Source organism: Schistocerca gregaria, chromosome 3, assembly GCF_023897955.1.
Source record: "Schistocerca gregaria isolate iqSchGreg1 chromosome 3, iqSchGreg1.2, whole genome shotgun sequence".
NCBI classification, from domain to species: Eukaryota; Metazoa; Arthropoda; class Insecta; order Orthoptera; family Acrididae; genus Schistocerca; species Schistocerca gregaria.
The window spans coordinates 369,942,772-369,966,239 of NC_064922.1; the positions used below are offsets into that span (position 1 = coordinate 369,942,772).

The following is a 23,468-nucleotide window of genomic DNA, read 5'->3' on the forward strand; positions in this document are numbered from 1 at the left end:
ACAGTCCGCATTGTCGAAAGCTTCCTTTAAATCTGCAGACGTTACAAATTTAGTTTCCCACTTCCACAACATATCTTTTAAGATACGTCGTAGAGCCATTACCGCCTCGTGTGTTCCTACATTTCTTCGGAACAAGTCGACTTCCTCCAGTTTTCCATTCTTCCGCAAATAATTCGTGTCGTTATTTTGCAACAGTGACATACGAAAGTGATGGTTCGTTAATACTGCACCTGCTTTTTTTTTCAAGTTAGAATTATTACAGTCTTCCTGAGCTCTGATGAGATTTCTCCTGCCTCAAATATCCTGGCACACCACTATGTATAATTTTGTCACCTCTCGCTCTCTCAAGGATTTAGATAGTTCTAAGGGAATGTTGTCTACTCGAGGGGTCTTGTTTCCACATGCTCTGCCAAACTCTCCTTGCGGTATCATATCACTCATCTCATCTTCACCCGCTTCCTCTTCTCTTTGTATTATATTGTCCTCAAATTTATTTCTTTTATATGGCCCTTCTAAATATCCTTTCCACCTTTCAGCTTCCTTTTCTTTACTTAGTACTGGTTTGCCATCTGGAGTCTTAATGCTCATACAGTTACTACTCTTTACTGCAAAGGCCTCTTTAATATTCCTATAGGGAGCATCTGTTTTCTCCATGGTTTTGTTTGCTTCTACAGCCTTGCATTTCTCCTGTAGCCATTTCTGCTTAGCCATTTTGCACTTTCGCTCAATCTCATTTTGTAGGTCTCCAATCTCTTTCGCATGCTTCATTTGCTGCATTTTCGTATTTCCTCCTTTCTTCAGATAAATGCAGTACCTCCTGAGTTATCCACGGATTTCTGCTAGGCCTTGTCTTTTTACCTGCTTGGTATTATACCGGCTTCCCTACTTCATCTCTAAACGCTATCCATTCATCTTGTATTGTACTGTTTTTTTTTTTTTAATTCCGACATATTTAATTTTTTGCTTGTTTGGACGTACATGTATACAGCTCTGGTACACACTGAAATACCAGCTCCACACGGAAGCGCCACAATTCTAGAGGTAAAAGAAGGTAATGGCGCAGTCAGACTCCAGTTTATTGTCAATGGGCTGCGCAATATTGCTTTTTCTCTCATGTGGCGCGCTACGGAACCGTGACTGGGATTTCTCTGCATACTGTACCTAGAAACAAGCAAAAAAAGTTAATTGCATAATTTAGTATTTCGAAGTGATGATTAAAACGGTATGACTGCTCTTCTTCCAGTGCATACATCGTTCTTCAGTAGTTTTCAAAGGTGTCTCATGTTTACCCAGAACAGAACAGAAAAGTAACAACAACCGTGGAGCGTTTAAATAACTTGCGGGAATGTAGCTGGGTGACGTCATCGACAACCGCCGATATTTAGACAGGTGCACACCCTGTCATTTTCAAGGCAAAACTGAAGAAAGTGAGCACTGTGCAAGGGAATTTAAAACCTCGGTTTGCAGTGGAAATCCGGAAAGACAACACGCACACACACACACACACACACACACACACACACACACACACACACACACAAACTGTAAACACTAGCACCACCACGCAATCGACGTTGACCAACATTAGACGTTATCGATCGTGAATATTAAAACCAACGGGAGAGGTTCCATTAACTCTGTCCCTCTTTTGTTTGATCAGAGCAGTATTCCATGTATAATTCCAACAAAATCCACCATCTCCATTTATAATGTCACGTGTTAATATGATCTCAACTGCTTTCTTAATAACACTATCTCAATGACAGGAAGTGAGCCGGCCGCGGTGGTCTCGCGGCTCTAGGCGCTTCAGTCTGGAAACGCGTGACCGCTACGGTCGCAGGTCCGAACCCTGTCTTGGGCATGGATGTGTGTGATGTCCTTAGGTTAGTTAGGTTTACGTAGTTCTAAGTTCTAGATGACTGATGACCACAGATGTTAAGTCCCATAGTGCTCAGAGCCATTTGACAGGAAGTGAGTGCCAGATTCGTCATGTTGGCATTATTCCACAGGCTGACCAATGAGAAGGCAATACACTGAGGTGTGAAAGAGTCATGGAATAGCAGTATGTACATATAAAAAAGGCGATAGTACCAAGTTCGCAAGGTATACAAGGGCAGTGAATTTGTGCAGCTGTCTTTTTTTACTCAGGTGATTCATGTGAGAAGGTTTCCGAAGTGATTATGGTCGCACGACGGTAATTAACAGACGTTGAATGCGGAATTGTAGTTAGAGTTAGTCGCATGGGACATTCCATTTCGGAGATTGTTAGGGAATTCAATATTTCGAGATCCACAGTGTCAAGAGTGTGTCGAGAATATCAAATTTTAGGTATTACCCCCCAGTACGGGCAAAGCAGTGGCCGACAACCTTCATTTAACGACCGAGAGCAGCGGCGTTTGCGTACAGTTGATAGTGTTAACAGACAAGCAGCATTACGTGAAATAACCGCAGAAACAAGTTTGGAACCTACGCCAAGCGTTATGACAGTGAGGCGAAATCTGGTGTTAATACGCTATGGAAGCAAACGGCCGACACGAGTGTCTTTTGTTACAGCACAACATCGCCTGCAGCGCCTTTCATGGGCTCGGGACCATATCGTTTGGATCCTAGACGGCTGGAAAACAGAGGCTTGGTTGGGGTTGGGTTGTTAGGTGGAGGAGACCAGACAGCGAGGTCATCGGTCTCGTCGGATTAGGGAAGGACGGGGGAGGAAGTAGGCCATTCCCTTTCAAAGGAACCATCCAGGCTTTTGCCTGGAGCGATTTAGGGAAATCACGGAAAACCTAAATCAGGATGGCCGGACCCGGGACTGAACCGTTGTCCTCCCGAATGCAACCCCAGTGTGCTAACCACTGCGGCACCTCGCTCGGTAGCTTGGTCAGATGAGTCGCGATTTCAGTTGGTAAGAGCTGATGGTAGGGTTCAAGTGTGGCGCAGACCCCACGAAGCCATGAAACCAAGTTGTCAACAAGACACTGTGCAAGTCGATGATGGTTTCGTATTGGTGTGAGCTGTGTTTACATGGAATGGACTGAGTCCTCTTGTCCAGCTCAACCTATCACTGACTGGAAATGGTGATATTCGGCTACCTGGAGACCATTTGCATTCATTGACTTCATGTTCTCAAAAGCGATAGAATTTTTATGGATGACAGTGCTCCATGTCACAAGGCCACAGTCGTTCGCAACTGATTTGGAGAACATTCTGGACAATTCGAGCAAATGATTTGGCCACAGGTGGTACATAATAGAGAGGTTAATTGGTGCAGAAAATCCTGCACCGGCAACACATCCGCAATTATGGCAGACCGTAGAGGCAGCATAGCTCAGTATTTCTGCAGGGGACTTCCAATGACTTGTTGAGTCCGTGCCACATCGAGTTACTGCACTACGCCGGGCAAAAGAGAGCCAGACACGGTATTCGGAGCTATTCCATGACATTTGTCACCTCAGTGTATTCTGCAATAGCAGATTTTCTCGGCTGTCTCTAACGTGTGAGACGCTTATGCTCAGTACGTAAGTTCTCAGCGGTCCTCCATCGGCGTATTCAGTATAAACGTCATGCACATTTACAACAGCTGAGCAAATCTGCTGTTGCAAAACATTGTCTTGGCACCGATCGCTTGAGATTTAATTACTGACATAAAAAGAGATAAAGGTGGTTGCTTAAATTCTAAGTGGAATCCATGCTCTCTTCCAGGTCAAATAACAGAGGAACAGACGTATACTACTTCGCCTGTTGTTTATTAATATCCCCTATCGATAACTTCTGATGTTGGTCACATTTGGTTGTGTGATGGTGTTAATGTTTAAAGTGTGTAAGTCTGCGCGCGCGCGCGTGTATGTGTATGTGTTAACTTTCTGCATATGCTCTGCATACCAAGGTTTCAAATTTCCTTCCGCAGCACTGTCACGTTGCATTTGTGACTTCAAAATCAAAGGCATACACCTGTCAAAATATTGGCGGTTGTCAAAGACGGCATAGAGTTGCCTTCTCGTAAGTTATTTCAACTTTTTATACGTTGGGAGGAACTCAAGTTCCAAATCGTAGGTTGGATAATGTGAAACGACCAGAGAGGGTTTATTAACTGTTTTCTGCTTGTGCTACAGCGCACCGCAGCATCTGGCCACTTTGTGTGCAGGTGAGCAATGAAGACCTGGCAGAAACCAAAGAACAGCTGGGCGATGAAGTCGGCGGTGAAGAAGGTGGCGAAGACGGCGGCTTAGAAGGTGGCGAAGAAGATGAGAAAAAAGGTGGTGAAGAGGGCGGTGAAGAGGCCGGCGAAACAGGTGATGAGCCCGAGTCCAACGGCGACCACGAGAACGGCGTGGGCGAAGAACAGCCCGTGGCCGAGGGTGTGGTCACCGGAGAGGGGGCGGGCCATGACGTGCAGCAGGGACAGGCCGACGTCTGGGTATGTGCGAGCAGCGCCTGTCTCTGCAACCGAAAAGGTTTAGCTCTTTCTACTCATTCACGTGGAGATATTTATCTTATTTTATTTGTCTGCTCTTTGACAATCTGAGGCGAAGTTACTTGTTCAAGTGCCTACCTACCTATCTAATAAATTCGGTGTGTAATTATACTGTCATGAGCATTTGCTAGTATGCGCAACGAATTCCTGTAACCAGTAGACATATTAAACGGTAGAAATAGCAGAGATGCAATCCGCTCTATCAAGTCCTCCTGCGTCTCCACAGGTTATGTCGAACAACTTTGGTTGCAGTGCTTCACAGCTGTTGAGAAGTATGATCGCGGTCGTTAGAGATCTCTTCACATTGGTTATTGCGTTACTTGGGAACTAGAGAAGTACATTAAAGTATTGATGTTCCTTTTTCAAATACTCCTGCAAACGCCTGCATTTATGTTTCCCTGTCCATGTACTACGTTATATTTTTTCTCTTATTTTAAAAAGCTAACAAATCTTCGAAGTAAACAGTTTTCTTTAAATGACTAAGCACTAATTCGAGGTTAATAATCACAGTATATTGTTAATGATTTAAACTACCCATACCGGGAGCCCGATTACTTAAGTCGGTAACACAGCATGAGATTGGGGCCTAGTGAGTCAGACCTGATATCAGGTCAGATTGTATTATCTTTATGGGTTTTAACATTCGAGCATACAAGGTGGGCTAGTGGGAACAGAAGTAAGGCATCTTCTGCTGCACTAAACAAAAGCAAATGCTGCTGTTTCGAAGTGCTGTTTTCGGTATCGCAGGTATCTGACCCACTCTTCCAACTTGACGATGCTATTTAGCGCACGTACCAGCTCTATAATAAAACTTCTGCAAATTCTAAATAAATAATATATGCTCAACAAATAAAAAGGAAAACAAACACTCTTGTGAGGAGAAGATGATTACAACTGTCATCCAACAGTGAACATTTCTATCTGTGTGATGATTCAGGCTGGTTTTATGAGAGCTTCCATCTTCGTAACCGACAATATTCTCCAGATACTGGCCAACATAAAAAAATCTGGGGACATGTTCACAACCAGATTGATCCATAAAATCTTTCACGATGATTACTGGTCCTAGAGAATGCCTCTGAAACAGTCCTTAGACTATAATATTGGCCCTTTGGCCAAATATTCTTCCACAGTGTTCGTTCTTCTGTGTCGTTAAATGTGGAAGACCGGAACGTCCATTTCAAAGGAACCATCCCGGCATGTCAGCTAATTTATTTAGGGAAACATCAGGAAACCTACATCTGGATGGTAAGATGCAGATTTGAATCACTTTCCTCACAAACGCGCGCTCTTTGTGTAACCACTGCGCTTTCTGAGTCAAATAGTACCGTGTTTTGGAGCCCATGTCAAAGTTTAATTTCCCATTATAACGGGTGGGTACATCAGTTAGGCGGAAGCATGGCAAAGATACGCTCACCTCCTACAGTAGCAACATACGTAGTGAGTCGCTGCGCTGTTCCAATCATACATCGCGTTGTTGACATCCTAACCTTTACGTACCACTCTTATTCCTTAGATTCTAACATAATTTTATTATTGTGACACTGTTTGCATGCTACTCAATGATTACGTATCTCTGTGTCTAATGCGAGTGACGATCATGTTGTCTACACTGTATCCTAAGCGCAGAGCTCTGCACCTCTATCTTCATGCAGATGCACTGGGCACACTATTTTCGTTCTGCAAGTTTAATTGTAATTTCCTACTAGTAGTTTATCCCATCGCTTTTCGTGAAGCTTCCTTTTTCGTGCATAAATCAGTGTACGTAAAACTGTCGTGTTACTAATTAGAGTTGTGTATTAGCATGCTCTTTATCTTCACTGACTGTAGGCTGTTTTCCACATGTATTAGCAAGTCTTACGATGAAGACATTAGCTGTCCACTTGCCATCTTCACTGTTTTGCACATGTCGTGACATTTCAAATTTAGGGTGGAAATGAAACCGTAAATTATCACAGTTTATTTTCACTAAATAGCCTGTAAAATATTTTTTGATGTCTCAGAGATAAGAAAGAATCTATCCGTTGCATTAATTGATATAGCAAGAATAAAACATAGTATGTACTCACTTTCCGTTTGTAAACAACTAGGTGCGAAGTAAGCTAACTACATAATCTCGTGCTTTTTCTGAGTGAGAACAATATTCCGCATTGGCTGTAACTGGTTGGATTAAAATATCCCTTTATTTTGCACCCACTAGTACTGTGCAGATTCGACTTTGTAGCCATTTTCAAGTGATCCAGTAGGACGACCCGTCAGGTGAAGCGTCCTCCAAGCACGTGACTATTCAGCTGACCATATGTGTCGCTGTACACAGTTAAGGACACTCTTACATGCTACCAAGGTCTCATCTGTTTACGAGACACTTCGTGTCATGTCTTTCATTGTAAATTTAGGCCAACCCGCTACGCTTTTTTTCACCAGTGAGTGACTTGAAGAACGCTTCAACTATAACCCTGTTCTGTTAATGTGATGGTTTATGCTGCATAACCGAAACTGAGCAATACCGGTGAATGCAAAATAAATTGACATTTTAATTCACCCAGCGCACACCGAAATATCAGAGTGTAACCATTCAGAAAATGTGACATGACTGTCAACCTATTGCAACCGAAACAAATTTTACTTGTAAAATTTGTTATATGTAATCTATTGCATCCCAGAATGAAAAATGATGCCCAAAATTACATAATTATAAAACCAACTTAAACGCAGACATTGATGAATAATATTTGGTCTAAGATCTTTGTTTACTTACCTAATTACTTGAAACTCTATTACACAGTAAAGCTGAATTTGAAAATAAACCGAAAAAAATTTTTGAGGTCTCTCCTTTTACTTCGTACAGGAGCTCTTACTTAGAATCTTACAGCTTAAGTAGCTCATATGCAATATATACTTCTGTCATTATATCACATTTTTGCAGCGTCTACAGGGTGGTCCATTGATAGTGACCAGGCCAAATATCTCACGAAATAAGCATCAAACGAAAAGACTACAAAGAATGAAACTTGTCTAGCTTGAAGGGGGAAACCAGATGGCGCTATGGTTGGCCCGCTAGATGGTGCTGCCATAGGTCAAACGGAAATCAACTGCGTTTTTTTAAAAATAGGAACACCCATTTTTTATTACATATTCGTGTAGTACGTAAGCAATATGAAAGTTTTAGCTCTTAAATCAGTTGCATGACATGCACATTTGCCAAATTTTCTAAACTGCAAGTTCTTTGCAGTTATGCTGTAGTAATGTACTAAGCTCTGATATAAGCACATTATTAATTTATTATTATATTAAAATATTTATATATTTATCATCCTCAACGTTCCTGGCGTATGTTCTCGGGATTTGGTACGGGGAAGAGTGGGAGGGGGGGGGGGCTTCGGTGGGGGGGGGGGGGGACAGTTAACCGTCACTGTCGGCATAACAATGAAAGTAGCCTACACACTAAACAGCATCAATCAACAATTTGATTTGTTTTGGGACGCAGTCTCGTAGAATTTTTAAATAACTACTTATTCGCCATCGACTGTACTATTTATTTACAAGATTCTCTCGCAGTTTCAAGGGAAGGTCATTTTGAAGTCGTTACAAGTGCTGAAAACAGCTGTAGTCAACATTAATAAACAGAATAAAAATTACGTGTGTCTCGATGTGACAATGGGCGAGATGAACAATAAAGACCACACCATTCTTGTTCTCTTTATGTTGAACACTGCTGTATTTTCAGCATCTTCAATCACTTGAAAATGACCTAAGGTCGAAATAGCAATCGTGGATATTTTAAATAAAGAGTACAGTTGTTGGTGAATATTGAGTCATTTAAGTAAGATAACAATTAACTCGGGAAGCGTGTAGGCCTCCCTCTCAATTTCCTTTCCTCCATCAGAGGCAGATGAACTTAATTGCTTAGTTTACTTTGGTTTAATTTACTTTAAACGACACCGTGACCTCCCCGAGAGGTGATCCCTGGCTTCATGCCTGGGCTGCAGGCGGTGTTAAGGGTGAGGGTGTATCAAAAAGAATCATACCATTTATCACGTCTATATTTCTGAAACTGATAAACATATCCAATGAATTTTGTTTTTTGATGAATGGGAAACTCAAAAAGAGTTCTGGGAACACCCCCAGATTGTGGCAAAGCCATGTCTCTGCAATTCCCTTTCTTCCAGGAGTGCTAGTTCTGCAGGTTAGACCTGCAGGAGAGCTTCTGTGAAGTTTGGAAGGTAGGAGATGAGGTACTGTTGGAACTGAAGCTGTGAGGACGGACCGTGAGTCGTGCTTGGGTAGCTCAGATGCTAGAGCACTTGCCCGCGAAAGGGAAAGGTCCCAAATTCTAGTCTCGGTCCGGCACACAGTTTTAATCTGCCAGGAAGCTTCTTTTCATAGGTGTTCAATATGCCCCCTTGAGATCCACGGCATATGCGAATGCCGTATTCAAATTCTTCCCATACTGCAGCGAGCATGTCTTGAGTTACAGCTCCCATATCTGTTGTTATGCGATGTCTCAGTTCATTCATTGTTGTTGGTAATGGAGGCTATATAAACAGTCTTTTACAAACACCCACAAAAAATAATCACATACAGTCAGGTTCGGTGACACAGATACCTGCCAGGGTAGCCGAGAGCGCTAAGACGCTGCTTCCTGGACTCGGGTAGGAGCGCCGGCCCCGGATCGAATCTGCCCGGCGGATTAACGACGAGGTGTTTTCCACATCCCACTAGGTGAATACTGGGCTGGTCCCCATGTTCCGCCTCAGTTACACGGCTCGCAGACGTCTGAACACATTCGCACTGTTCCATGGATTACACTCGATGCAGACAGTTGGGGTTACGGGGTGGTGGCAGGATGGGCATCCGGTCGCCCCTTAACTATTAACTTGCCAAATCCGATTAATGATGGGTGACCCTGTGTACTTGTGGTAAAGGCTCAAGCAATACATACATAGTGAGGTCGATGGACGTTGGAGGTCAATGATGTGTTCGACGTGTCTGTATCAGACACTCGGGGACGGCCCGGCCATTTGCCTTCACACACACAACCTGTTTCTCGGAGCTGCTCATGCCATCGTCTAATGCTCAGAGTTGTAGGAGGATCCACACCATACCTAGTACGAAAGTCAAGCTGAACAGTTATTACTGAACTTAGAATACAAACAGCAGCAGCAGAAAATGGTATAACAGGTGTAGGATTCGTTATGAATAGGAAGGTAGGGCAGAGGGTCTGTAACTGTGAACAGTTCAGTGACCGAGTTGTTCTAATCAGAATCGACAGCAGACCAACACCGACAACGATAGTTCAGGTATACATGCCGACGCCACAAGCTGAACATGAACAGATAGAGAAAGTGTATGAGGATATTGAAATGGTAAAGCAGTATGTAAAGGGGGGGCGAAAATCTAATAGTCATGGACGACTGGAATGCAGTTGTAGGGGAAGGAGTAGAAGAAAAGGTTACAGGAGAATATGGGCTTGGGACAAGGAATGAAAAAGGAGAAAGACTAATTGAGTTCTGTAACAAGTTTCAGCTAGTAATAGCGAATACCCTGTTCAAGAATCACAAGAGGAGGAGGTATATTTGGAAAAGGCCGGAAGATACGGGAAGATTTCAATTAGATTACATCATGGTCAGACAGAGAGTCCGAAATCAGATACTGGATTGTTAGGCATACGCAGGAGCAGATATAGACTCAGATCACAATATAGTAGTGATGAAGAGTAGGCTGAAGTTCAAGACATTAGTCAGGAAGAATCAATACGCAAAGAAGTGGCATACGAAAGTTTTAAGGAATGACGAGATACGTTTGAAGTTCTCTAACCCTATAGATACAGCAATAATGAATAGCGCAGAAGGCAACACAGTTGAAGAGGAGTGGACATCTCTAAAAAGGGCCATCACAGAAGTTGGGAAGGAAAACATAGGTACAAAGAAGGTAGCTCCGAAGAAACCATGGGTAACAGAAGAAACACTTCAGTTGATTGATGAAAGGAGGAAGTACAAAGATGTTCCGGGAAAATCAGGAATACAGAAATACAAGTCGCTAAGGAATGAAATAAATAGGAAGTGCAGCGAAGCTAAGACAAAATGGCTGCAGGAAAAATGTGAAGACATCGAAAAAGATATGATTGTCGGAAGGACAGACTCAGCATACAGGAAAGTCAAAACAACCTTTGGTGACATTAAAAAAAAAAGCAACGTTGGTAACATTAAGAGTGCAACGGGAATTCCACTGTTAAATGCAGAGGAGAGAGCAGATAGGTGGAATGTATACATTGAAAGCCTCTATGAGGGTGAAGATTTGTCTGATGTGATAGAAGAAGAAACAGGAGTCGATTTAGAACAGATAGGGGATCCAGTATTAGATTCGGAATTTAAAAGAGCTTTGGAGAACTTACGGTCAAATAAGGCAGAAGGGATCGATAACATTCCATCATAATTTCTAAAATCATTAGGGGAAGTGGCAACAAAACGACTATTCACGTTGGTGTGTAGAATATATGAGTCTGGCGACATACCATCTGACTTTCGGAAAAGCATTATCCACACAATTCCGAAGACGGCAAGAGCTGACAAGTGCGAGAATTATCGCACAATCAGCTTAACAGCTCATGCATCGAAGCTGCTTACAAGAATAATATACAGAAGAATGGAAAAGAAAATTGAGAATGCGCTAGGTGACGATCAGTTTGGCTTTAGGAAAAGTAAAGGCACGAGAGAGGCAATTCTGACGTTACGGCTAATAATGGAAGCAAGGCTAAAGAAAAATCAAGACACGTTCATAGGATTTGTCGACCTGGAAAAAGCGTTCGACAATATAAAATGGTGCAAGCTGTTCGAGATTCTGAAAAAAGTAGGGGTAAGTTATAGGGAGAGACGGGTCATATACAATATGTACAACAACCAAGAGGGAATAATAAGAGTGGACGATGAAGAACGAAGTGCTCGTATTAAGAATGGTGTAAGACAAGGCTGTAGCCTTTCGCCCCTACTCTTCAATCTGTACATCGAGGAAGCAATGATGGAAATAAAAGAAAGGTTCAGGAGTGGAATTAAAATACAAGGTGAAAGGATATCAATGAAACGATTCGCTGATGACATTGCTATCCTGAGTGAAAGTGAAGAAGAATTAAATGATGTACTGAACGGAATGAACAGTCTAATGAGTACACAGTATGGTTTGAGAGTAAATCGGAGAAAGACGAAGGTAATGAGAAGTAGTAGAAATGAGAACAGCGAGAAACTTAACATCAGGATTGATGGTCACGAAGTCAATGAAGTTAAGGAATTCTGCTACCTAGGCAGTAAATAACCAATGACGGACGGAGCAAGGAGGACATCAAAAGCAGACTGGCTATGGCAAAAAATGCATTTCTGGCCAAGAGAAGTCTACTAATATCAAATGCCGGCCTTAATTTGAGGCAGAAATTTCTGAGGATGTACGTCTGGAGTACAGCATTGTATGGTAGTGAAACAGGGACTGTGGGAAAACCGGAACAGAAGAGAATCGAAGCATTTGAGATGTGGTGCTACAGACGAATGTTGAAAATTAGGTGGACTGATAAAGTAAGGAATGAGGAGGTTCTACGCAGAATCGGAGAGGAAAGGAATATGTGGAAAACACTGATAAGGAGAAGGGACAGGATGATAGGACATCTGCTAAGAGATGAGGGAATGACTTCCATGGTACTAGAGGGAGCTGTAGAGGGCAAAAACTGTAGAGGAAGGCAGAGATTGAAATACGTCAAGCATATAATTGAGGACGTAGGATGCAAGTGCTACTCTGAGATGAAGAGATTAACACAGGAAAGGAATTCGTGGCGGGCCGCATCAAACCAGTCAGTAGACTGATGACAAAAAAAGAAAGAATACAAAAGACTTTCTGTTGTCCCGACACCATTTTTTGGTAGAACTGAACTGGACGCGCACTGCTGCTACCAATCGGGAACCGTGTGAAACTGGGGAATTTGCTCTTTCCAACAGTACGTTGTTCACGTACATATCTCAAATAACTAGTTATGATTTTTTAAATAGGATGATTCTTCTTGATACACGCTGTATTTTGTGCATTGTGGTTATATTTGCCCCAGTGTCAGTCGTCCATCACAACGTCTGCGTATAAGGCATAACCGATTGGAAGTATTCCAATGTGATTAGTCCATTTGTCTAATTTCTGCATTACTCGAGCTGTAAATGTAATTTTCTGTTTCAACAGACACGCTCCTGATTTATCCGCGTGTTGCTCAATAGTTTCACTGTTGTTGACAGGTGCGCAGCGAGGAGGAAGACGAGGGCGAGCAAGCGGACGACGAAGACGCGGCAGGGGAGGACGAGCAGCAAGGCGCGGAGCAAGAGAAACCAGAGGACGCCGAGCAGGCGGGCGACGAGGAGGTGTCGCGGCTGGTGGCGGCGGGCGACGTCGACCAGCTGGCGGCCATGGTGCTCAGCGGCGACGGCGGCCGGCTGGCGAGGCTGCGCGCGCACCACCCCGACGTCCAGGCCTTCCTCGACAACGTGCCCGCCTACATGGTCAGTCCCACACAGCAGCCTACCTACGTAGGTACACAAAAAATGAAATGATCGTACGCCGTTATTGGCAGGGAGTGGTTGGGCTCCCTAGTGCAATTATTTCCATTTTACGCCACTTCGGTGACTTGCCCGTTGATGATGATGATGAGGTGAATAAGGGCAACAGAAACACCCAGTCCCTCAGCCGACACGGCCAAGAGTCCAACACGGCAGCCCAGGATCCGTACAGACAGCAATGTTAACCACTAGACCACGAGCAGCGAACTGTAGGCGCACAGGAGGGTGCCAACAAGCAGGAAATTTAATTTTTTTTATTACACTTTGCAAATCACACTTAAGTGCCTGGCGGAGGGTTCATCGAACCACCTTCACAATAATTCTGTCATTCCAGTCTCTAACACCGCATGAAATAAACGAAACTTCCATGCCGGCCGCGGTGGTCTAGCGGTTCTAGGCGCTCAGTCTGGAACCGCGTGACTACTGCTGTCGCAGGTTCGAATCCTGCCTCGGGCATGGATGTGTGTGACGTCCTTAGGTTAGTTAGGTTTAAGAAGTTCTAAGTTCTAGGGGACTTATGACCACAGCAGTTGAATCCCATAGTGCTCAGAGCCATTTGAACCATTTGAAATTTCTATGCGAGCTCTGATTTCCCTTATTTTATAATGATGATCGTTTCTCCCAATTTAGATCGGCGTCAACAAACAATTTTCGGTGGTGAAAGTTGGTGACTTAAATTTCGTGAGAAGATTCCGCCACAACGAAAACCACCTTTGTTTTAGTGGTGTCCACCCCAAATACTGCATCTGCTCTATTTCGCAATAGTACAAAACGTGCTGCTCTTCTTTGAACTTTCTCCATTTACTCCGTTAATCCTATCAGGTAAGGATCTGCCCCCCCCCCCCCCCCCCCCAGCAGTACTCTAGAGGAGAAGGGACAAGCGTAGTGCAGGCAGTCTCTTTAGAAGCTCTGTAACATTTTCTAAGTGTTCTGTCACCTCTCTAGTAGAGTTTAGCACCTTTTCTCGCGGGCTCATGATCTGTGGACTAGATGTAGGAAGTCAACTATCTCCACAGTCCCTCAACAAAATCTCCCAAGCACTGTCGAATCAAGTACTGCTCCTATTGTTCTACTGAAATATTAATTACAGTCGGGCGCATAGTGGACAGGGTTTCCTGGGAGTGTGGTAGCCCATGCTGGTTGTGGCGAATCCTACGCTGGGAGAAATTGTGTGATATGACGTCAACAGCATGATTCATGCACTGAAGCGCCAAGAAACCAGTACAGGCATGCGTATTCAAATATAAACACTCAGAATATGCCGCTGTGGTCGGCAACGCCTATATAAAACAACAAGCGTGTGGCGCAGTTGTTAGATCAGTTACTGCTACTACAATGGCAAGTCGTTAACATTTAACTGAGTTTGAACGTGGTGTTGTAGTCGGTGCACGAGCGATGGGACACAGCATATCCGAGGTAGCGATGAAGTGGAAATTTTCACCTACGACTTTCACGAGTATACAGTGACTATCAGGAACCCGGTAAAACATCAAATCTCCGACATCGCTGTGTACGCAAAAAGATCCTGCGAGAACGGGATCAACAACGATCGAAGAGAATCGTTCACCGCGACAGAAGTGCAACCCATCCGCAATTTACTGCAGATTTCAGTGCTGCGGCATCAACAAATGTCAGAGTGCGAACCGTTCAAGGGGACATCATCGATATGGGCTTTCGGAGCAGAAGGCACGACACAAAGCTTTATGCCTCGCTGGGCAAGTCAACACCGACGTTAGGCTGTTGATGATTGGAAACACGTTGCCTGGTCGGACGAGTCTTGTTTCAGATTGTATCGAGGGGATGGATGTGTACTATTATGGAGACCATGAATCTATGGACTCTGCGTATTAGCAAAGGACTGTTCAAACTGGTGGAGGCTGTGTAAATGTGTGGGGCGTATGCAGTTGGAGGAAAATGGGACCCCTGACACGTCCAGATACGACTCTGACAGGTGACACGTACGTAAGCATCCTGCCTGTCCACCTGCATCCATTCATGTCCACTGTCCATTCCGACGGACTGGGCAATTCCAGCAGGACAATGCGACACCCCCACGTCCAGAATTACTCTTCAGATTTTAAACACTTCCTTTGGCCACCAAACTCCCAAGGCATGAACATTAATGAGTATATCTGGTATGCCTTGCAACATGCTGTTCAGAAGAGATCTGCACCCCCTCATACTCTTATGGATTTATGGACAGCGCTGCAGGATTCATGGTGCCAGTTCCCTCCAGCACTACTTCTGACATTAGTCGAGTCTCTGCCACGTCGTGTTGCGGCACTCCTGCGTGCTCGTGGAGAGCCTGCACGATATTAGGCAGGTGTACCAGTTTCTTTGGCTCTTCAGTGCATATGTAGCATGTAAATGTTGATGCAATTCAGAGCAGGTCTAAATAAAATCAAACAGCACCAATTTTACTTAATATCATAAAACAAATTCTAAGACAAAAAAATACAACGAACCACGAAGGAATTATCCGAATGGGATGGAAATCGGCAGATGTAACGTACATATACAGGCATACAAATGATTGATACGTATTGGGTAATTTATTCAGGAGAAGAACTTCACGAATAGAACACGTCAGTAACGCGTTTGTTCACCTTTGGCTCTTATGCAAGAATTTTTTCGTCTTGACATTGTCTGATACAGTTTTTGGATGTCCTGCTAACGGATATTGTGCTAAATGCTGTCCAAACTAAAACTTATAAATCCCGAACTGGTTGGAGGGCCCTGTTCATAATGCTGTAACAGACATTTCGTGCGTGGATGAGATACAGGATGGGCCAGGCGGTAGGGAATCAACGCAACTACAGAAATGTGTTGTAGCAGACTTTAGAAAGACGATGTGTTAGAGCAGATGTGGACACAGCTTCAGGTACTGTAAAAGGAGGAAACTGCTGTGGTTTTGTCCAGTAACGATTGGCCCAGAGGAACGTTGGGGACGGTTGTGGGAATGGTCCGGAGTATTGACGATACCGACCAACGGTTCTAGTGCTTTGCCAGAAGCAGGAAACTATGGAAGACATGTCTAGAGGTGGTTCACCCTGGAAAAGCGTCCAGGACAGTGGCTGGGGACCTCTGGTGCAGAGATGTCAGGCAGCCTACATTTGCTGTATGATGGAAACCAAAGATAGGACCTGAGGCATCGCTGACATGTTGAGGATGAACATCTGGAAACTAGACATGTTGTGCAGAAAGTTACTGTCAAACTCATCGCGACGTAGGACACACACACACACACACACACACACACACACATTTATAACCTATCTGGGGTGAAGAATATGGGTGTTAGTTGGTTAAGTACACAGAAAAATATCTCGTCGTCACTTACTTTGGGACGGAACTTGGTATTGGAGCCGAAAGAGGCGCATGGGGCCGAAAAGTCTTCGTCGCCAAATGATATGGGACGGAACTTGGAGGTGGCATTGGAACTGGTGGAGGCGTTAGGACCTGAAAAATCCTCATCAGCAAACCGACATGGAACAAAAACAAAGAGCGGGCACAGCTCAGGTCGAGGTAAACAGTATAGAACAGTTTTATTAATAAATGGCAACGGCCTTGCCGCAGTGCATATCCCGTGAGTTCACCGAAGTTAAGCGCTGTCGGGCGTGGGCGGCATTGGATGGGTGACCGTCCAGGCCGCCATGCCCTGACGCCATTTTTCGGGGTGCACTCAGACTCGTGATCCCAATGAGGAGCTACTCGACCAAATAATAGCGGCTTCGGTCAAGAATACTATCATAACGACTGAGAGAGCGGTGTGCTGACCTCACGCCCCTCCTGTCTGCATCCTACTCTGGGGATGACACGGCGGTCGGATGTTCCCGATGTGCCACTTGTGGCCTGTAGACGGAGTGGTTTATTAATAAAGGCATCAACCGAAAGCCCCTCTTGGAGAAAAGTTAATCATTTACAATAGTTCGTAAAGTCTCGTAACTAGCCCTGAATTTGCACAAGTCTGAACTTAAGCTGAAGGTCTTAATGATGAAACAGTCAGTCTTATATCAGGACCTTTTTGCTTCCGTGGGCCATGTGATCGAAAATAGTTCATCTAGTATCCGTCCAATATCTGTCAACACCTGCTTTCTTTGAGATTGGAATTATTATATTCTTCTTGAAGTCTGAGGGTATTTCTCCTGTCTCATACATCTTCCTCACCAGATAAAATACAGGGATCGGAAGGCTATTTACAATTCGTACAGAAACCAGATGGCAGTTATGAGTTCAGAGGCATGAAAGGGAAGCAGTGGTTGGGAAGGCAGTGAGATAGTGTTGTAGCCTCCCCTGATGTTATTCGATCTGTATGTTGAGCAAGCAGTAAAGGAAACAAAAGAAAATTTCGGAGTACGTATTAAAATCTATGGAGAAGAAATAAAAACTTTGAGGTTCGCCGATGACACTGTCATTCTGTCAGAGACAGCAAAGGACTTGGAAGAGCAGTTGAACGGAATGGACAGTGTCTTGAAAGGAGGATATAAGATGAACATCAACAAAAGCAAAACAAGGATAATGGAATGTAGTCGAATTAAGTCGGGTGATTCTGAGGTAATTATATTAGGAAATGAGACACTTAACGTAGTAAAGGAGTTTTTCTCTTTGGGGAGCAAAATAACTGATGATGGTCGAAGTAGAGAGGATATAAAATGTAGACTGGCAATGGCAAGGAAAGCGTTTCTGAAGAAGAAAAATTTGTTAACATCGAGTATGGATTTATGTGTCAGGAAGTCGTTTCTGAAAGTATTTGTATGGAGCGTAGCCATGTATGGAAGTGAAACATGGACGATAAACAGTTTTGACAAAAAGAGAATAGAAGCTATCGAAATGCGGTGCTACAGAAGAATGCTGAAGATTAGATGGGTAGATCACATAACTAATGAGGAGGTACTGAATAGAATTGGGGAGAAGAGGAGTTTGTGGCACAACTTGACAAGAAGAAGGGACCGGTTGGTAGGACATGTTCTGAGGCATCAAGGGATCACAAATTTAGCATGGGAGGGCAGCGTGGAGGGTAAAAATCGAAGAGCGAGGCCAAGAGATGAATACACTAAGCAGATTCTGAAGGATGTAGGTTGCAGTAAGTACTGGGAGATGAAGTAGCTTGCACAGGATAGAGTAGCATGGAGAGCTGCATCAAACCAGTCTCAGGACTGAAGACCACATGACCACAACAACAACAGTATCTGTCCACAGCCTGGGTACTTACAGTGGAGCAGTGCCACTCCAAGGAAGTCTTCCATCGAGCTCTTGTCCAAACGCTGACTGCACCTGCAGTGCTTCAATAAGAGTCTTGATCAGAACCTGTGCTGTGGATGGTACCATGCCAGTAGTCGCACAACAAGATACAGCCTTAGGTTTAATTAGTAGAAGAACAATGTACGAAGATAAGGTTGTCGACTAATACCAAAATCCTGGTGTCTCCCGATGCGAAGGCCACGTACTAGTGATAGTGTCTGTCGGCAGTGGCTGACGAATGTTCAAAATGTTTAACTATGTGTGAATTCCTAAGGGACCAAACTGCTGAGGTCACGGGTCCCCTAGACTTACACACTACTTAAACTGACTCATGCTAAGAACAACACACACGCGCGCATCCATGCCCGACGGAGGACTCGAACCTCCGGCGGGACAGGCAGCGAAATGCGTGACATGGTGCCTCAAACCGAGCGGCCACTCCACGCGACTACTGGCGAATGGCATAACTTCGTACATAGCACAGATCCTCACTGACACTGCAGACATCACATATATACATATAAAACAGGTGAGATGGCCAGTGATCTTTTCAGTGCAGATGCACACCATGCTCGACCTTTTACGGAAATAGGCGATATGTCGCGAGTAATGAAAATAATGGGCAACGTGCACTGCATTTGTAGTGTGTGGATAAGTTGAGAATTTTCAGTTGTGCTTATTCAGTCTTCTGACGCCACATTTTCATAAAAAAGTTTTTAGTGGGTGAACACGGTGATGTGTTTAGGATCTTGCTCTGTTGCATAGAGTTATTTTTTTCGTGTTGTCCAAAAAGAGAAATATATGTCCATCACGTAGAAAGTTTATTCAGTCAATGCAGATGCTCCAACTGCGATCGTCCAATGATGTTCGCATATTATGCACGGCGACAGGGCAAGCGTCAGAATTTGCTGATGACCACTGTAACACACAGAGAGACATTAGTCAAATGTCCATAAACATTAATCGAGTCGTTGTCGTAATGTAGTTAGGAGTGATTTATCTGATGTCCAAAAAGGCATGAAGATTGATTTGGAAAATGACGCTATCCAAAACCGGCGCCGAGGCAAGTGCGCTGCACCATGGGCCACAGATGACAGTGAACAACGGCTTCGGAGATGTGTACAGCGAATAGACGTGCAACTGTTGAGCAAATGACCGCCCAGATGAACCAGGGAGCTACCAACATTGTCTGCTCAACTACCACTCAGCGAACGTTGCAGCACTGGCTCTCCACAGCAAGCGCCTGGTGCATGCACCCACGCTGGTTGCAGTTCATAGGCGACGGAGGGTGGAATTTGCACTCTAATACCGCAACTGAGCATCGACAGGTGATCTGTTCAGATGAATAACGTTTTATGCTCCATCGGACAGATGGCCGTTGGCGTGAACAGCGTGATACGACTGAAAGCAAACATTCACCGGGTGCAAACCGGAGGAAGGAGCTTTATAGTCTGAAGAATGTTTTCGTGGAATTCCCTGGCTGATCTTACCACTCTGAAAGCCATAATGGATAAGCAAAAGTATACATCTGCCCTTGAAGACCGTCTCCACCCCTAAATGCAGCCGGCCGCGGTGGTCTAGCGGTTCTAGGCGCTCAGTCCGGAACCGCGCGACCGCTACGATCGCAGGTTCGAATCCTGCCTCGGGCATGGATGTGTGTGATGTCCTTAGGTTAGTTAGGTTTAAGTAGTTCTAAGTTCTAGGGGACTTCTGACCACAGATGTTGAGTCCCATAGTGCTCAGAGCCATTTGAACCAATTGAACCCTAAATGCAGTTTATTTTTCGTAGAGACGACAGCATGTAGCAGTAGCACAGTGGAATTCGTCACATAGCTCGCAGCGTACGTACGTGATCTGAACAGCACCAGGATGAGTTTACCGTTCTCTCCCATCCACCAGAGACCCTGGATGAAAACTCAATCGATAATCTGTGGGACCACCTCGATTGAGCTGCTAGCGCCAGGAATCCTCAACCGAGAAATCCGGTGCAGTTGACGGCGACACTGGAGGCTACACGGCTCGACATCCCCGTCGGTACCTTACAGGGCCTCACTGATTCCCTCCCCGCACATCTCGCAGCCGTCCGTCCTACAAAAAGTGGCTATTCCGGATTCTGGCAGGTGATCACGTCAATGTGACTGGACATTGTGTTTAACGACACCAAACGCACGGAATGACAGCGTTTCCAAAAGTGAGGTTAAGTTTGAGAGAACGGGTTGCTACCTACTAGGCGTTTCAGTCCGGAACCGCGCTGCTGCTACGGTCGCAGGTTCGAATCCTGCCTCGTGCATGGGTTTGTGTGATGTCCTTAGGTTAGTTAGGTTTAGGTAGTTCTAAGTCTAGGGGACTAGACCTAAGATGTTAAGTGGGGTAGGAAGTCAAACGGGACGACTTGGAGCAGGAGAGGCACCAGAGGACATTTTAATATCCACTGTCTATACTTTTACGAATAAATTCATAAAACTTTGTCAAAATGGACAGAAAGGACTCAGGATTTACACTCAGAGCAGTGGAAGTTCATAAACATAAGAAAATATATTTTTTTTTACATTTGAAGTTTGACATTTTTCACTTACCGTTGGCTGCATTTGTTATTATAGGTACATTTTTCCTCATAAGTAAGGGTGATTCTTCGATAAATTTTGCACAGCATACAAATCAACCTTACAGGTGTATGAAACTCTAGAATTTTCCAAATCTGTTGAAAACTATAGTAAAAATTGAGATACTTAACCATAAAATTTGAGTTTTTTCTGAACATGAAGTTTAAAATGTAACAGCACCTTCATTTTTTCATAAATTCAATAATTTCTAGAGTTCCATACACCTGTAAGTATGGTTTGTATGCTGTGCAAAATTCATCGAAGAATCTCTCTTACTTATGAAGAAACGTGTACGTACGGCAACAAACGCAGCCAATATTAAGTGAAAAACTGATGAACTTTCACACGTAAAACAAAATTAATTTTGTTATGTTTTTGAACTTCCACTGCTATGAGTGTGAATCCTGAATCCTTCCTGGTCATGCTGACAAAGTTTTATGAATTTATTCGTAAAAGTATAGAGAGTGGGAGTTAAAATGTCCTGTGGTGTCTCTTCTGCTCCAAGACGGCCCGTTTGACCTTCTACCCCCCCCCCCCCCCCCTTAAGTCCCATGGTGCTTAGAGCCATTTGAACTTATTTGACAAACATGTGGATATAAAACAGCGAATTTGACAAACAAGTTCGATCGTTACCAGGGGCTAGGGTCGTCGCAGCCGGCTACCAAGTTAAAGTGTGCAGCTGTCAATCCTAAAGTAATTTTGAATATAACGCCTTGCTCGTATTTAAAAGCTTCGTGTTCATGTGGTTAGCTAGTAACTGGAATGGTAGACCTTTGCTGTACAGAGACCGTTTGGTGTGCGGTGCAGGAGAAGATCGCAGCGGTGCACGCGGCTGCGCGCGCGGGCAGCGTGCGCGAGCTGCAGGCGGCGCTGGACCGGCGGCGCTTCGCGGTGGCGCGCGACGCCGGCTGCACTGCCAGGCCGACGCCGCTGCACGCGGCCGTGCTGCTGGGACACACCGACGTCGTGCGCTACCTGGGCGCGCGCTTCCCGGAGACGCTGGCCGCCACCGACGCACGCGGCCGCACGCCGCTCCACTACGCGGCCTGCCTCGCCGACAACGGCCACTACTATCACCTGCTGACCGCGCTCGGCGCCCGCGCAGATGCTCTCGACCAGGTACTGCCCCAAAACGCCCTACCGTACTCCGCGTTCTCGACTCGCTAGCATAAGATTCCGTTCTAGGCCATGCTCGATGTATACGAGGGCTGCTGAAAAATACACTACTAGCCATTACAAATGCTACACCACGAAGATGACGTGCTACAGGAGCGAAATTTAACCGACAGGAAGAAGATGCTGTGATATGCAAATGATTAGCTTTTCAGACCATTGACACAAGCTTGGCGCCGGTGGCGACACCTACAAAGTGTTCGCATGAGGAAACTTTCCAATCGATTTCTCATACACAAACAGCAGCTGACCGGCGTTGCCTGGTCAAACGTTGTTGTGATGCCTCGTGTAAGGAGGAGAAATGCGTACCATCACGAAAAGATCGGATTGTAGCCTATCGCGATTGCGGTTTATCGTATCGCGATATTGCTGCTCTCGTTGGTCGAGATCCAGTGACTGTTAGCAGAATATGGAATCGGTGAGTTCAGGAGGGTAATACGGAACGCCGTGCTGGATCTCAACGGCCTCGTATCACTAGCAGTCGAGATGACAGCCATCTTATCCTCATGGCTGTAACGGATCGTGCAGCCACGTCTCGATCCCTGAGTCAACAGATGGCGACGTTTGAAAGACAACAACCATCTGCACGAACAGTTCGACGACGTTTGCAGCAGCATGTGACTATCAGCTCGGAGACCATGCGGGTACCCTTGACGATGCATCGCAGACAGGAGGGCCTACGATGGTGTACTCAACGACGAATCTGGGTGCACGAATGGCAGAACGTCATTTTTTCGGATGAATCCAGGTTCTGTTTACAGCATCATGATGGTCGCATCAGTGTTTCGTGACATCGCGGTGAACGCACATTGGAAGCGTGTATTCGTCATAGCCACACTAGAGTATCACCCGTAATGGTATGGGGTTCCATTGGTTACACGTCTCGGTCACCTGTTGTCCACATTGATGGCACTTTGAACAGTGGACGTTACATTTCAGATGTGTTACGACCCTTGGCTCTACCCCTTATTCGATCCCTGTGAAACCCTACATTTCAGCAGGAGAATGCACGACCGCATGTTGCAGGTCCTGTATGGGCCTTTCTGAATACAGAAAGGCCCATTCTCCAGATCTCTCACCAACTGAAAACGTCTGGTCAATGGTGACTGAGCAACTGGCTCGTCACAATACGCCAGTCACTACTCTTGATGAACTGTGGTATGGCATTGAAGCTGCATGGGCAACTGTACCTGTACACAACATCCAAGCTCTGTTTGACTCAATGCCCAGGCGTATCAAGGAGGTTGTTCTCGGTACTGATTTCGCAGTATCTATGCACCCAAATTGCATGAAAATGTAATCACATTTCAGTTCTAATATATATATATATCCAATTAATACCCGTTTATCATCTGGATGTCTTCTTGGTGTAGCAATTTGCCTGCAGCTGTACAGTAT

At 44.8% G+C, this 23,468-nt stretch overlaps 1 protein-coding gene across 2 annotated transcripts in view; it reads left to right on the plus strand.

The window, feature by feature from the left end:
• The window catches only part of LOC126355260 (uncharacterized), a 378,424-nt gene that overhangs the window by 199,305 nt on the left and 155,651 nt on the right, over positions 1-23,468 (plus strand). Inside the window, exons 6-8 of one of the 2 annotated variants that reach the window (XM_050005548.1) lie at positions 4,142-4,414; positions 12,736-12,996; positions 21,705-22,016. In XM_050005548.1, the coding sequence (XP_049861505.1) occupies positions 4,142-4,414; positions 12,736-12,996; positions 21,705-22,016 (846 nt within the window). The remainder of the gene's footprint in view (positions 1-4,141; positions 4,415-12,735; positions 12,997-21,704; positions 22,017-23,468) is intronic. The other variant, XM_050005547.1, reaches the window with a different exon arrangement.